General features: G+C 43.6%; 1 protein-coding gene across 4 annotated transcripts in view; it reads right to left on the bottom strand.

Moving 5' to 3' along the window:
- Positions 1–277: 277 nt before the first annotated feature.
- Positions 278–14,385, bottom strand: part of arhgef10lb (Rho guanine nucleotide exchange factor (GEF) 10-like b) — a 47,764-nt gene continuing 33,656 nt past the window's right edge. For all 4 annotated transcript variants that reach the window (XM_040003764.1, XM_040003766.1, XM_040003765.1 and 1 more), the window contains 7 exons: positions 6,980–7,066; positions 6,427–6,650; positions 5,574–5,731; positions 5,295–5,437; positions 3,948–4,119; positions 2,981–3,097; positions 278–2,251 (listed from right to left, as the gene is read on the bottom strand). In XM_040003764.1, the coding sequence (XP_039859698.1) occupies positions 1,665–2,251; positions 2,981–3,097; positions 3,948–4,119; positions 5,295–5,437; positions 5,574–5,731; positions 6,427–6,650; positions 6,980–7,066 (1,488 nt within the window). In that variant the 3' untranslated portion in view covers positions 278–1,664. The remainder of the gene's footprint in view (positions 2,252–2,980; positions 3,098–3,947; positions 4,120–5,294; positions 5,438–5,573; positions 5,732–6,426; positions 6,651–6,979; positions 7,067–14,385) is intronic.

Genomic DNA, 14,385 nt, shown 5'->3' with positions numbered 1-14,385 from the left:
TGGTAGCATAAATAAGTGGGCTGCTAACAGCAGGTACTTGTCTGGACTTGCCAATACAGGGCAGAAAATCCACAATTATGAAATATCCCCACAACATGGAAGCTCCACTAAAGTTGGATTTATAGTCCCGCAAATGTGTGCACGTACAGACCAGGAGGGGAAAGGGATTTTCAATCGCACAAGACGCACTGTCCAAGTGGGCTGGAATAGAGCAGTGAGTAATAGTGAGTTCCCTGGGGATGGGAGCTCAAAAAATACAGCATGTAAAGCACAGATATTGTTTTTAACACCTGGTTTTACTTCAACTCTTTGTATGTTACAACTTTGTTCTTCTTTGCAGCTGGCTGACAACAGAGTTCAGTGCAAGCAGACACACAATCCCTGGACAGATGATGTGGTCTCTCTGCACGACCATAAATAACACATCACAGCAACCAAGCTAGTTACAAGTAGACACGTGAGTCAACCATTGAGCACAGCACAGAAGGACATTAGAAATAACAGTTTACAAAGCACCAGCTCCTGGTTGAGCAGTTCATGAAGATTCGAGGAACGGGCAGACCAAACTCAGCACCACCTGGATTCACTACATGAAAGCCTCTGACTCTTGTAGAACATCTTTGCTGCATATGGATTAGACATCACCAAGTTCCCATTGCGTCTAAAGGTGGTTGAAACAACAGTGGATTAAGGTCCTGTGGGACTTTCAAGTTCCGGATAGAAAAGCAGCCTCTGGCCAACCAAACAGATATAGTTGACAAGGAGCAGAAGACCACAGCTGTGAAAGACGTGGCTATGCCAGCTGACAGTAACATCAGACAGATGGAGCATTAGACATCTGAGAAGCGGCGAGACTGAAGGAACAGCTGTGGCAGATGTAGGAAGTCGTCATCCTAGTGGTAATAGAAGTATTAGGGGGTGGAACTTTCCAGCAGTGAATCTTAACAGCTCACAGTAAAGACATCACTTGATTCCATTAACTGTCTGGGTCTGTGTATTTATGGTGTAGCTGCACACACGCGCTCTCTCTCTCACACACACACACACACACACACACACACACACACACACACACACACACACACACACACCATTGAAACTTTCATTGTGATGCAATTTTCTTACATTTTTTTCCTTTATTATATAAAGATTTAGGGTTTCATTAAATTCTTTTCATAATATGCCACTATTTTGTTTAACTTAACACTGAGATATGTGTCCAAATCAAAACGTTTAAGGTCCAAATGCAGGCACTGAGGCTTGACACTCATCTGACATACACATACAACCTGTTTCCATACAGAAATGTTCCACCAAGTATCACATTGTACAGCTTCATTTGAAACACATTGCTGATTTTAAAATTAGTATACTATATAAGCCAGGTTCTTTGGGGGATTGCTTCCTGCTGATGCCAGGTGCTGCTATCTTTGTGATATGCAACATTACTACTGCTCACTGTAGTAAATAAAGCTGTCACCTAGTATCCACTGTGATGACGGTCGTCATCTGTAGGCTTAAGTAATGTTACTTTTATTTTAACTGTCAACTGTCAAAGGTGATATGTCCTTGACTTTAGAATCAACCTTAAATGTTTAAACATGCCTGGTCTAAGAGTAATCACACGTGACTAGAACTAGAGTAACTGAGGACAAAGAAAGCTGTCACTGGCTAAGCGTGAGAGGGAGCTGCCACACGAGCAGTGTGTTTTCACTGGAGTCTGAGCAGGTTTCTTCTGACGCTGACAGTCCTATCCTGCGGTATCCTCTTCCACCAGAGAAGATGGCTGTTGAAGTGACTTTGTTACGTTTGGCCTCTCCCTCCTTCCCCAACTCCAGTGGCCGCCCTCTCAACCAAACATCGGGGTCCTCATTTACTTCATAGATGGAGCCGTCCTCCATCTGGAGATTTGGGGAGGCCCTTGGGTTCGCTTGTTCTGGCTGAGCTGTCAGCAGCTTCCCAGGAAGCTGGGAGGTGGAATGGAGGTGGTACTGCAATAGGAGATGCTTAGGTTTGTCCTGCTTCCATGGAGAAGTTTCTAAGTTCTCCCTATGGTGGCTATTTTCCAGCTTCTGCTCTCCTCTTTCTCCTTCAACATTACCTCCACCTCCTCCTCCCTCTCCATTAGCACTCTCTTTGCTAATGTTGAAGATGGAATCCCGTCGAAGCAAATCAGAGGCCAGGGTGCTGCAGGCTGACACCAGGAAATCTACAGCACCACAGTGAGCATTCAGAGATGTCATTGCTTTACCTGAGGATATAAAAGTTGTACATCTGTTCACTTTGTCTCATTTTACCAGAGTAACACATGAAAGAAGTAAATGTGTTCCAAAAGACTAAAAAAAACTAAAACTGAACAAACATTAAGTATACAATAGAACTAAATAGAGTGTTTTTAAATGCAACCCTGCAGAGAATCATCAACATTTCAGGACCACAGTTTTAGTGGAGTTTGAGTTAAAAGGGGAAGAAGTTTTAAAAAACTTGCACTGAGACCCACAGAGGTAGAGGGTTTCCAAAGCAAAGCATATGCACAGGACTATTTGATATATATCGCACATCAATAAACTGAAATAGAAAACTAAATAATAAAGTAAATTAATAGGGGAACAAATAGTATAAATTAGGAAGCAAATAGAATTGAAATAGTCGTTTTTTCATAGATTTTATATATATAAAAAAAATAATGGCTACACTTCTTTTGAGGGAATTAATGTTATTTTTTTGTTAAATAGAGCATATCTCCTGTTTCTTTGTTGCTTTCATGGTTCAGTTTCCAGTTTATTGAGTTAACTTTGTTTTGGTGAGTGCCAGAGCCTTCATGAGTATGTGTGCATCATCAGGCCATCATGCTACATGGATATATTGTATATCACAAGAGATCTTGAGATGTTCAACCAGTAATGAGCACATGCTGTGTGTACATTCAACTTCAGTCACAAAAACATCAGAGAGCAGGAGCGCTGATGCATGTTCTGACCTGTGATCTTCGGGATACCCTCAAGAGTCGGTACAGAGAAAGTGATGATGACACCCTGGCTAGTCCCCACCCACAACATACCCTGAGAGATCAGTAAGCTGGATACACAAACGTGACCTGGAACACAAACATTTAACCATTACATTGGTCATAGTCTAACTGTACATGTTTTATTCCTGCCCAGCCCTGACAACAATGTGTGTGTGTAGCCTGCCAAAATTTGAACTCGGGCTGAGCTCTGTCACTGAGCAGCTCAGTTCAATTTACAGCGTGGAGATCTTAAGGAAAAAGTGAACAGGAAAGGAAAGTTTCCAGTAAACTGTAAACGTATTGTAGTATGGGATATCACACCCCTGTGTGTCTTGGCTGAAGACATCTCTATTCATGCCTTTAAGGCAGATAACCTGTGATGACACTATGTAACTGAATGTCTGAATGTTAGATAGACAGCATTACATATTGTTCGTAAGAATGGGAGCAAGTTGTATAGAACAGAAATGCATAATTTAATAACAACTTCTGCTAACTTCTGTTCCCTGAAGGAACAAGGTTGCCCTGCCATGCAGTTGGGTTCAATAATAATAATAACTTAGATTTGTATAGTGTCTTTCAAGAAACCCAACTTTGCTTTACACAACAGTAACTAGAGCTTAAAATAGCTACGGTTTGTGGGATTTGTTGAAGAGGCGAGTTTTGAAAAGTTTCCTGAAGGACTCCAGTGTCGTTCCATCGTGAGTCTCATATGGGAGAGAGTTCCAGAGGGTGGGGACTGCCACACTGAAGGCTCTGTCCCCAAAGGTATTAAGGTTGGTGCAAGGGACAGAAAGGAGACCCATTCAACATGACATCTGAACATTCAGGCAGTGACAACAATATTCTAGAAATGCTAAACACAGGTCTAAAAGCAGCTACGCTGTATTCTTGGTATGCCCGTCTGTCTCGGTGACAGTATCGTTTTTGGCCTTGCCTGGTGACAGATAGTTGGTACGGGTGGAGATGTTGACTTCCTGCAGTTGTTGCAAGGTCTCTGTGTGGAACAGATGAATGGAGGATCCTTTGGTGAAGGCCATCCAAACACCTCCACCTGAATGGACCATATGGCTAACACTGAAGTCTGGATCTGAGTGGGCTTCGAAGCTCTGAAACACAGAGAGAAAGGGTTAATCTGTGGCTTATCTGTCAAAAAAAATATGTCAGTTGGTTCCACAAAATGTGTCATATGACTCATTTTGTGGAAAATATTTTTTTAGGAAAACATGGTACATGGATGTTCTGAAGAATATTTTAATTCATGTAAACAATAATCTGCTGGTTGTTCAGTAAATAAAGCTCTTGCCTAGTTGTGACTGTCATCTGTAGTCATCTGTAGTATTCGGGTAAATGTGTATGCTGAGAATACATATTTACTAGGGGTGCGACTCGATTAAAAAAATAATCTAATTAATTAGAGGCTTTGTAATTAATTAATCACGATTAATTGCATTTAATCACACAAGAAACTTCGCCCCAAAGTGCAAATGTTTTTTTTAATTTAAAAGGGTTTTAGCGGGCGACAGAATCAAATAATACACATGGATGTGAGTATTGTAAACTCGAGCTCTTTTAATTTTTTGGGAAAAAAATGAAGCATTTAAACTGCATTTCAATTCAAAACAGAGAAACAAAAATAATATCCCTGGTCAAAATTGGGCAGACCTTTGACAACCATTTGATATTTGATGCTCTACTGTGAATAAAATATGGATTTATGAGAACAAATCATTTTATTCTGTTTTATATACATTTCACAGAGTATCACAGCTTTTTGGGAATCAGAGTTGGAATCCAATCCAGGCAGTATTTTCCTAAATGTGGTTTACTGTTGATGCTGACCCATCAAACATATTTAACACTAACAGTTTTATTCTTCTCTTGTAGAACTGGTAATACTTATTGAGCTTACTTTGGGCCTTGACATAGCCTATCAGTTCACTGTCTCTCTGAAACAAGCCTTTTTGTCTTATTTGCCTTAAAAAGCAGCTTTGAACAGCAGGTAGGTGGGACTGTTGAGCTGGTCTGATAATTTAGTTTTGCATTTGTGGTGGATTATACATCCAAGAATATAAAAAATGTCTGAAATGCAATAGTTAGAGGACTCTGAAGCTCGAGCCGTTGGTTCACAGGAATCACTTGTAAAAATGCCAGCCTCATTATTGGGTCATTTTGACATGGATCCACCACTGTAACAGTATATACATCCATTGCAGAGCACAAGGGAAAGTGTTAAAGGCCCACTTAAAATGTTCTGAGTGTGCATACTGAACAGTCAATATACCTGCATGCAGAGGCTGTCTCCTTGTATGACAGTGACTTGGTTTTCACAGCTGGCCCACATAGTGTCTTCAAGTGTCAGCAGACAGTAGACCGGCTTGGAGCCAAGAGACACTAGCTTGCATGAATCCACATCCCACAGTCGCTCTGACAGGAAGAATTAGTTGGTGGTTTAGCACCTAATTTGAGCTCTGTGATTTAGCTCCTACTACGCTAGTGCATGACCTCATTAGTCTGACATGCAAACTCGCATCATGTGAGAGTGGTATCTGTGACAGCTCACCTCCAGTTTTTCTGTGGTATATAGCTACTTTGCCATTAGCCAGTCCAGCAAACAGGAACGACAGTAAATGTTTGAGGCAGAGCACTGGACAGTTGTCAGGGTTTACCAAGGTCAGCAGGCACTGAACAGCTGTGTCCACACTGCTCTGAACATGGATACTGGAAAGACAAGCAGACAGAAAAGTCACATATTACACATGGGGCCAGATTGTTGCTGTTGCTGCTGTAACAAAATAACATAGCTCTACATTAGTCTTTCAAAATCTCATAGTACAATCTGCTCAAAGAGATACATAAGAAAATTGAATGTCATTACCTGATTTCATGCTTTTCATGTAAGTTTTAAGGTTGTCTTTGATTTTTTTTTTTTTTTTTTTTTTAGAATAATGTATTTTGCGATCAACTTGTTTTCTTAAGCCTTTTTTGTGCAATCCAAATCAAATAACAGCAGAGTACCACATTCTCTCAGTTTATAGCAACATAAAATTACAAAATGGGTTTAGACATGGGGAAAAAAATAATAATGGCCTAATCAGTGTAAAAACTGCCTGGTGCAAACCTCGGCATGAATGAGCAACTGTAAACTCCCATAAAAACATATGTCAGCAGCAAAAATAACTGGTTTTAGCAGCAGTGACAAAAGAGGGTTCATCCTGGCCTTAAAACTGGTCGATGACGTGAAAGAAAATTGATGATATTAAAAAAATGGTTCAATATTTTGAGGAATTGTCTTCTTCTTTTATTTTTCTAAACTTACAATCGTTAGTCAAATATAACAAAACTGTGGTCCAAACAATACTTAATGTTCCGATAGCTATAAAACTAAATAATGTCCTGTGTTGGAAAAGACTGACCTGCCGTCCTGCAGGCCAACACAGATTATGTTTCCTGTCTTGGCTGCCCTCAGGGCTTTCTCAGTCCCCTCCTGGAGCACTGTACTGGGGCACGGCTCCTTCACATACTCCAGGCAAAGGACTGGGGCTCTCAGTGGGAGGGTTTTGACCAAGCGGGCACTGGCTCGGTTCAGAGAGAAAATCTCTACTTGCCCATGGTTGGAGTTGCCACCTCCACCAGCAACCTGACGACCATGACAGGAGAAAAGTAGCTTTGCTTATCACAAAACAAAACAAAAAAAAAACAACAGTCAAAGCAATTATGCCATGGATCCGTAATGTACCAATAACAGTGTGGTCTCAAAAGCACAGATTTGAACAGCCAAGGTTTTATACATAAGTTCTTACAGCAGGGGGACAAGCTTAACCCAGCAGCAGAGCTAACACCGTGGTGGTTATACAGACATAAGACAGAAACCGCACTGAATAATGCATTCAAACATACAGATCCACATAGGAGCAGGTGAATACTGAATAAAAAGATGTTTTCTGAACAGTGGAAGCTTAAACTCACCCAAAGGTAACCCTGTGGCAAGGATGTGCTGGCAGTGCAGAAACCAAGCAGTCTGGATTGAGATGGGCTGTGAAGAGCTGCCTCCAGCTGGCCAAACATAGCAGACATGTTTGAAACATTAATAACGTTATAAATCATCTCTAAACAAATAATTAATTAATGAAACAGAACAGATAAACAAATTATTCAAAGGTCAGTTCAGTTATTAAAACAATAATGTGTTAATAAATTAACATATTTAATTAGTGAAATGCTTTCTCATCTCATACAGCTAAAACTACTCAGTATCACTCATATATATATATATATATCTGTATCCAGTAAGGGTCCTAAGGCTAGACCCCCTATGCTAAGCGAGCCTACCGCAGACATGAGCGAGACAGATAAATATGAAGGCATGCTGGCTCGGATGTCGCCCGGATCAACAAGGTCCGCGTAAGGTGTTGAGGAACCAGGGCACCCTGACGACAAGTGGGCTACTGGAACAAGAAAGCATCGGTGGGCAAGAGACGAAAACAGGGCGTTGTTGGAAAGCTACTACGCAAGTAAACCTGGCGGAAGGGGCTACATGAATAGGATGAGGGACCTATGGATTCTTCGATACCCAACATCCACAATGACGGCGAAACAACTAGTAGCTCAGTGTTCCAACATTCAAAAGAAGGGACTGCTATCACAGCTAGAGATTGACGAGGTACAACATAAATGCTACGGCAAGGAGGAGTCAGGACTCCAGGTCAGGGGGGAGATATCCTCACCCCCACCCGAGATTGGGTACATAGCCCCAAGTGCGATAGGAGAAGGATCGTTGAGTGCGAGAGGAACTGACCTGAAAAATAGGATCATGGCCAAGCTTGAAACCTGGATCCCCCGTAGCCGGTTACCAAGATTACGTGAAGTACCCTCAGAAGGTCTGCTAGATGATGTTAATGCAGCACTACGGACGATACCTACAACGACGATTACCAACACTGACAAGCTGATCTACAATACGGCAGCAGTGATCAGTGAGATGCTTGGCTACAAGTTGAACAGCCACAAGGGGCAGTACCCTCCATGGAGAAGGAGGCTAGAGAGCAAGATCAAAGTAGCACGGAGGGAGGTTAGCCAACTAACGGAGTTGCAGAAAGGTGCGGCAAAGAAGGTGCATAAGAAATACAGCCAACTGTCCATACCTGAGGCCTTGGAAGCTGCCAAGCAACGACTCACAGCCTTGGCCAGCCGCTTGAGGAGGTACACCAGAGAGATAGAAGGCAGGAGAATAAACCAGCTGTTCTCCACAGAACCAGCAAAGGCGTACTCTCAGTGGTAAGGGAACAATAAGAGAACAGCACCACCAAGGCTGGAGACGGAGCAATACTGGAAGAGCATATGGGAGAAGGACGCAACCCATAACGGCAATGCTCAGTGGCTAGTGGATCTGAGGGCAGACCATAGCGACCTCCCTGAACAGGGTCCAGTAACCATCACAGTGGCAGATATCCAAGAAAGGGTCTCCAGTATGAAGAATTGGACAGCACCAGGGCCCGACATGGTTCACGCCTACTGGCTGAAGAAGCTGACTGCACTCCACGAGCATCTGGCAGCACAAATGAACCAGCTGCTAGTGGACGAGAGACACCCGGAATGGCTAACCGAAGGTCGAACGGTCCTGATCCCCAAGGACCCCAAGAAGGGACTGGTCCCATCCAACTACCGACCAATAACCTGCCTCAGTACTACATGGAAGCTCCTGTCAGGCATCATATCGGATAAGATGAACAGGCACATGGGTCAATACATGAGCGGGGCACAGAAAGGGATTGGCAAGAATACCAGAGACGCAAAACACCAGCAACTGGTAGACAGAACAGTCAGCCGAGACTGCAAGACCAGACTGACCAACCTGTGCACAGCCTGGATTGATTACAAGAAGGCCTATGACTCAATGCCCCACAGCTGGATACTGGAATGCCTAGAATTGTACAAGATCAACAGGACCCTAAGAGCCTTCATCAGGAACTCAATGGGGATGTGGCGTACAACACTAGAGGCCAACTCCAAGCCCATAGCACAAGTCACCATCAAGTGCGGGATCTACCAAGGAGATGCTCTGTCCCCACTGCTGTTCTGCATAGGCCTGAACCCCCTCAGTGAGATCATTAACAAGACTGGCTACGGATACCGACTACGGAACAGAGCAGTTGTCAGCCACCTCCTGTACATGGATGACATCAAGCTGTATGCCAAGAGTGAACAAGACATCGATTCACTGATCCACACTACCAGGCTATACAGCAATGACATTGGAATGTCGTTCGGACTGGAGAAGCGTAGTCAAATGGTAACAAAGAGAGGGAAGGTAGTCAGAACTGAGGGGATTGAACTACCAGAAGGCAACATTGCAGACATAGAGGACAGTTACAAGTACCTGGGGATCCCGCAGGCGAATGGGAACCATGAAGAGGCCGCTAGAAAGGCTGCAACCACCAAGTACCTGCAGAGGGTCAGGCAAGTCCTGAGGAGTCAGCTGAACGGTAAGAACAAGATCCGGGCCATCAACACCTACGCCCTGCCCGTGATCAGGCACCCTGCTGGGGTAATAGGCTGGCCAAAGGAGGAGATAGAAGCCACTGACATAAAGACAAGAAAGCTCCTTACCATGCATGGAGGGTTTCACCCCAAGTCCAGCACCCTGAGGCTGTACGCTAAGCGGAAGGAAGGGGGCCGGAGACTGGTGAGTGTCAGCACCACAGTCCAGGATGAGACAACAAACATCCAAGATCATTGGGAAGATGGCCCCACTGACCGATGCTCAGTGAATAACGCCGGCAGCAGAAACCCAGAAAGAGGAGGGAGACGAGGAACCATCATGGAAGGACAGCCCCATGCCGGTAATGTAACCACCCGGCAGAGAGAGGAGGTGGCTGATATCCAAATCCGACCAGTGCTGGACAAACTGGACTGAAAGACAGCACAGAGGCACTAATCATGGCAGCACAAGAACAAGCTCTGAGCACAAGATCCATAGAGGCTGGGGTCTATCACACCAGGCAAGACCCCAGGTGCAGGCTGTGTAAAGATGCCCCCGAGACAATCCAGCACATAACAGCAGGGTGCAAGATGCTAGCAGGCAAGGCATACATGGAACGCCATAACCAAGTGGCCGGCATAGTGTACAGGAACATCTGTGCCGAGTATAACCTGGAAGTCCCGAGGTCAAAATGGGAGATGCCCCCAAGGGTGGTGGAGAATGACCGAGCTAAGATCCTGTGGGACTTCCAGATACAAACGGACAAAATGGTGGTGGCTAACCAACCGGACACAGTGGTGGTAGACAAACAGAAGAAGACGGCCGTAGTGATCGATGTAGCGGTTCCGAATGACAACAATATCAGGAAGAAGGAACACGAGAAGCTGGAGAAATACCAAGGGCTCAGAGAAGAGCTCTAGAGGATGTGGAGGGTGAAGGTAACAGTGGTCCCCGTGGTAATCGGAGCACTAGGTGCGGTGACTCCCAAGCTAGGCGAGTGGCTCCAGCAGATCCCGGGAACAACATCGGAGATCTCTGCCCAGAAGAGCGCAGTCCTGGGAACAGCTAAGATACTGCGCAGGACCCTCAAGCTCCCAGGCCTCTGGTAGAGGACCCGAGCTTGAAGGATAAACCGCCCGCAGGGGCGTGCTGGGTGTTTTTTTTTTGTTATATATACTTTTACACCCAGCACGCCCCTGCGGGCGGTTTATCCTTCAAGCTCGGGTCCTCTACCAGAGGCCTGGGAGCTTGAGGGTCATGCGCAGTATCTTAGCTGTTCCCAGGACTGCGCTCTTCTGGACAGAGATCTCCGATGTTGTTCCCGGGATCTGCTGGAGCCACTCGCCTAGCTTGGGAGTCACCGCACCTAGTGCTCCGATTACCACGGGGACCACTGTTACCTTCACCCTCCACATCCTCTCGAGCTCTTCTCTGAGCCCTATATATATATATATATATATATATATATATATATATTCATATATAATGTTGAGATATATAATCTCAACAGTTTAGCTTTCTGCCTGCACAGGGTGCAAGCAGAAAGTCAAAATAAATTGAATCATATATACACTATTTTGTATTTATTACTTTTTTTTGAAATACTTATTACTTTATAAATATTATAGCACTAGGAATAACTAATAAGGGAAGGCTTCTAGATCAGCACTGTGGTGCAAACTTGTGGCCATAGTATATACAGTATTCTGGAGAAGGTGTCAAATGTTACTGTGTGTGTGTGTGTGTGTGTGTGTGTGTGTGTGTGTGTGTGTGTGTGTGTGTGTGTGTGTAGATTTTTAAAAAATTATTACTCAAGTATAAAAACAATAATAAACACAGCTGCAATGTTTTGGTTCTGTAACCTTTATTCTATCATTAGAGATTAGGTGTAAGAGTTGTTTAGTGTGAATAATTAAATAATAGTTTAATACAATATCATATTGTGCCTTGTACTTAGATGGACAGCAAGTAGAGAGTGATAGATGAGATGAGGAGATGGAAGGAGGAAGAGAGGCAAAGAGTGAGTGTGACAAAGTGGGTGAGTGGGTGTTGGCTCGGATCAGATGTCCCAGCCACGAAAGATTTCCCCTCATCTTCGTCGGCGCGGTGCGAACCTACAGAACCTATGGCCGCTGCGTCGGGTCTCGCTGTCAGCCACGAACACGCTGACCTCCACCAGGTTTGGATTGGTGAACACTAGATCGCTGAGTAATAAAACTTTTATTTTAAGGGATTTATTTATGACCCAAGGACTGGATTTCCTCTGTATAACTGAGACATGGTTGAGGGCCGGTGAGTCCAGCGCTTTCACAGATCTCTTACCTGATGGCTGCTGCTTTTTAAACTCTCCTCGAATATCAGGCAGAGGAGGAGGACTAGCGGTTGTTTTTAAGAAGCAGTATAAATGTAAACCACTGCCATTATCAACCTCACCTAGTAGCTTTGAACTGAGCATGTTTGAGCTAGGTCGCTCTCACACAGTGCTCTGTGCTGTGGTTTACAGACCCCCAAAATACAATAAGAACTTCTTAAATGACTTTTCTGATCTGTTGGCTGAAATTATGCCAAAATATGATCATGTCCTTATTATTGGGGACTTCAATATTCATGTGTGCTGCCCTGACAAGCCAATGGCAAAGGACTTTTTAAATCTTATTGACTCTTTTGATCTTGTGCAACCTGTGTTTGTGCCTACACAAAAATTTGGGCACACGTTGGATCTTGTTTTAACTCACAATTTACCTGTCTCTAACTTAGAGGTTTGTGATGTTGTATGGTCAGACCATAGGCCTGTCTTGTTTGAGGTTTTCCTTCCTTGTACCAAAGTTAATCTTCCTCCTGTTGCTGCTAGGAGCTGTCGTATTTTTAACCCTTCCTCTGCTGGACAGTTCTCTATTGCTTTTAATCAGAACGGCGGCCTTCCTGATTTCATATGCAATGATACAGAAGAGCTGAGTACATGGTTTTACTCTGTCTGCCAAACTGCTTTAGATTCAGTGCCCCCCTTTAAGCTTAGGCAAGTAAAAGCCAAATCTGAACCCTGGCTGAATGAAGACACCCGGGCTGCCAGAAGAAAGTGTAGGAGAGCTGAACGTAAATGGAAGAACGATCAACTTCAGGTGTCATACCAAATGTTACAAGACTACTGGAATTCTTACCAGAAAACTGTAAAAGATGCTAAGAGGAAACATTTTGCTGCTATTATTCAGGCAAATTGTCGTAAGCCTCATGTCTTATTCAAGACTATTGACATGGTCCTTCACGCTCCACAGACTGCTGGTGTCGAGTCTTCTCAGGAAATTTGTGAAAACTTCCTACACTTTTTTATTGATAAAGTGCTATCTGTCAAAGCGTAGACTTCCCAGTCCGTTCTCGACCCTTCTACCCCTGTCCCTAGTTCTGCTGTCTTTGACAGGTTCGAGCCAGTTTCCTTGCTCTGCCTGCAGGAGTTGGTTGCTCACATGAAGCCCTCAGGCTCCCCTTATGATGCTCTCCCTCCTCGATTTTTCAAAGAGGTTTTTCTCACCATAGCATCAGCTGTACAATCCATTGTAAATAGTAGTTTGTCCTCTGGTGTTGTACCTGTCAATCTCAAACATGCGGTGATTCAGCCTCTACTCAAGAAACCTGCTCTTGATCCTGATATTATTGCGAATTACAGACCTATTTCCAAACTGCCTTTTATCTCAAAGATTCTTGAAAAGGTAGTTTACAAGCAATTAATGTCCTTCCTAGAAGAACACGGTATTTTAGAAGTTTTCCAATCTGGTTTTAAAGCTTTACATAGTACCGAATCTGCCCTTTTAAGAGTTTTTAATGATGTGTTTTTGGCAAATGACTCAGGTGACTGTGTTATTATTGTGCTGTTAGATTTAACTGCTGCTTTTGATACAGTGGATCATAATATTTTAATTTCCCGTTTAGAGCAGTTGGTGGGTATGCGGAGTACCGCACTGCAGTGGCTCAAATCCTATTTGGCAGAGCGAACTTTCTCTGTGAAACTCGGGGAGTTTGTATCCTCTGTTGCTTCTCTTCAATGTGGGGTCCCACAGGGTTCAGTTTTAGGCCCGCTTCTTTTCTCTCTATATCTCCTACCCCTTGGGTCTATTTTCAGGAAACATGGGATTTCTTTCCACTGCTACGCCGATGACTCCCAGATTTATTTCCCACTTAAAAAGATAAATGGCTTCTCAGTAGACCCGCTGCTCAGATGCCTTGATGATATAAGGGCCTGGATGGCTTTGAACTTTTTACATTTTAATGAACAGAAAACAGAAGTGATGGTTTTTGGTGGCGCTTCTGAGGCCACTATTATAGATCTTGGTTCACTGGCACAGTATGTTAAACCAGTCATCACTAATCTGGGAGTTAAAATAGAGGCAAATCTTAAACTTGAAATCCAGGTCAGAGCTGTTGTAAGATCTAGCTTTTTTCATTTGAGGGAATTAGCCAAAATAAAGCCTATCTTATCGAAACAGCATTTTGAGACAGTAATCCATGCCTTTGTTACTTCTAGGCTGGATTATTGTAACGCACTTTATTTTGGGGTTAGTGATGCGTCCATTAGGCGCCTGCAGGTTGTGCAAAATGCTGCAGCACGTCTTTTAACTGGAACAAAAAAGTTTGAGCACATTACCCCAATTTTAATTTCACTCCACTGGCTACCTGTACATTTTAAGATTGTTTTTAAAATTCTCTTATTTGCTTTTAAATCTCTTAATGGCCTGGCCCCACCCTACCTCTCGGAGCTACTACAACCATATACACCTCCCCGTTCCCTTAGGTCTGCCAATCAGCAGCTCCTTAAGGTACCAAAAACTAATAAATCTAAAGGTGATCGTGCTTTTGCTGTAGTTGCTCCAAAGTTGTGGAATGATCTACCCTTGCATGTTAG

This window comes from Simochromis diagramma, unplaced genomic scaffold, assembly GCF_900408965.1.
Source record: "Simochromis diagramma unplaced genomic scaffold, fSimDia1.1 OVJJ01000466.1, whole genome shotgun sequence".
NCBI lineage: Eukaryota > Metazoa > Chordata > Actinopteri > Cichliformes > Cichlidae > Simochromis > Simochromis diagramma.
Note: the sequence above shows the minus strand (reverse complement) of the source record. Positions and strands in the feature narration are given on the sequence as shown.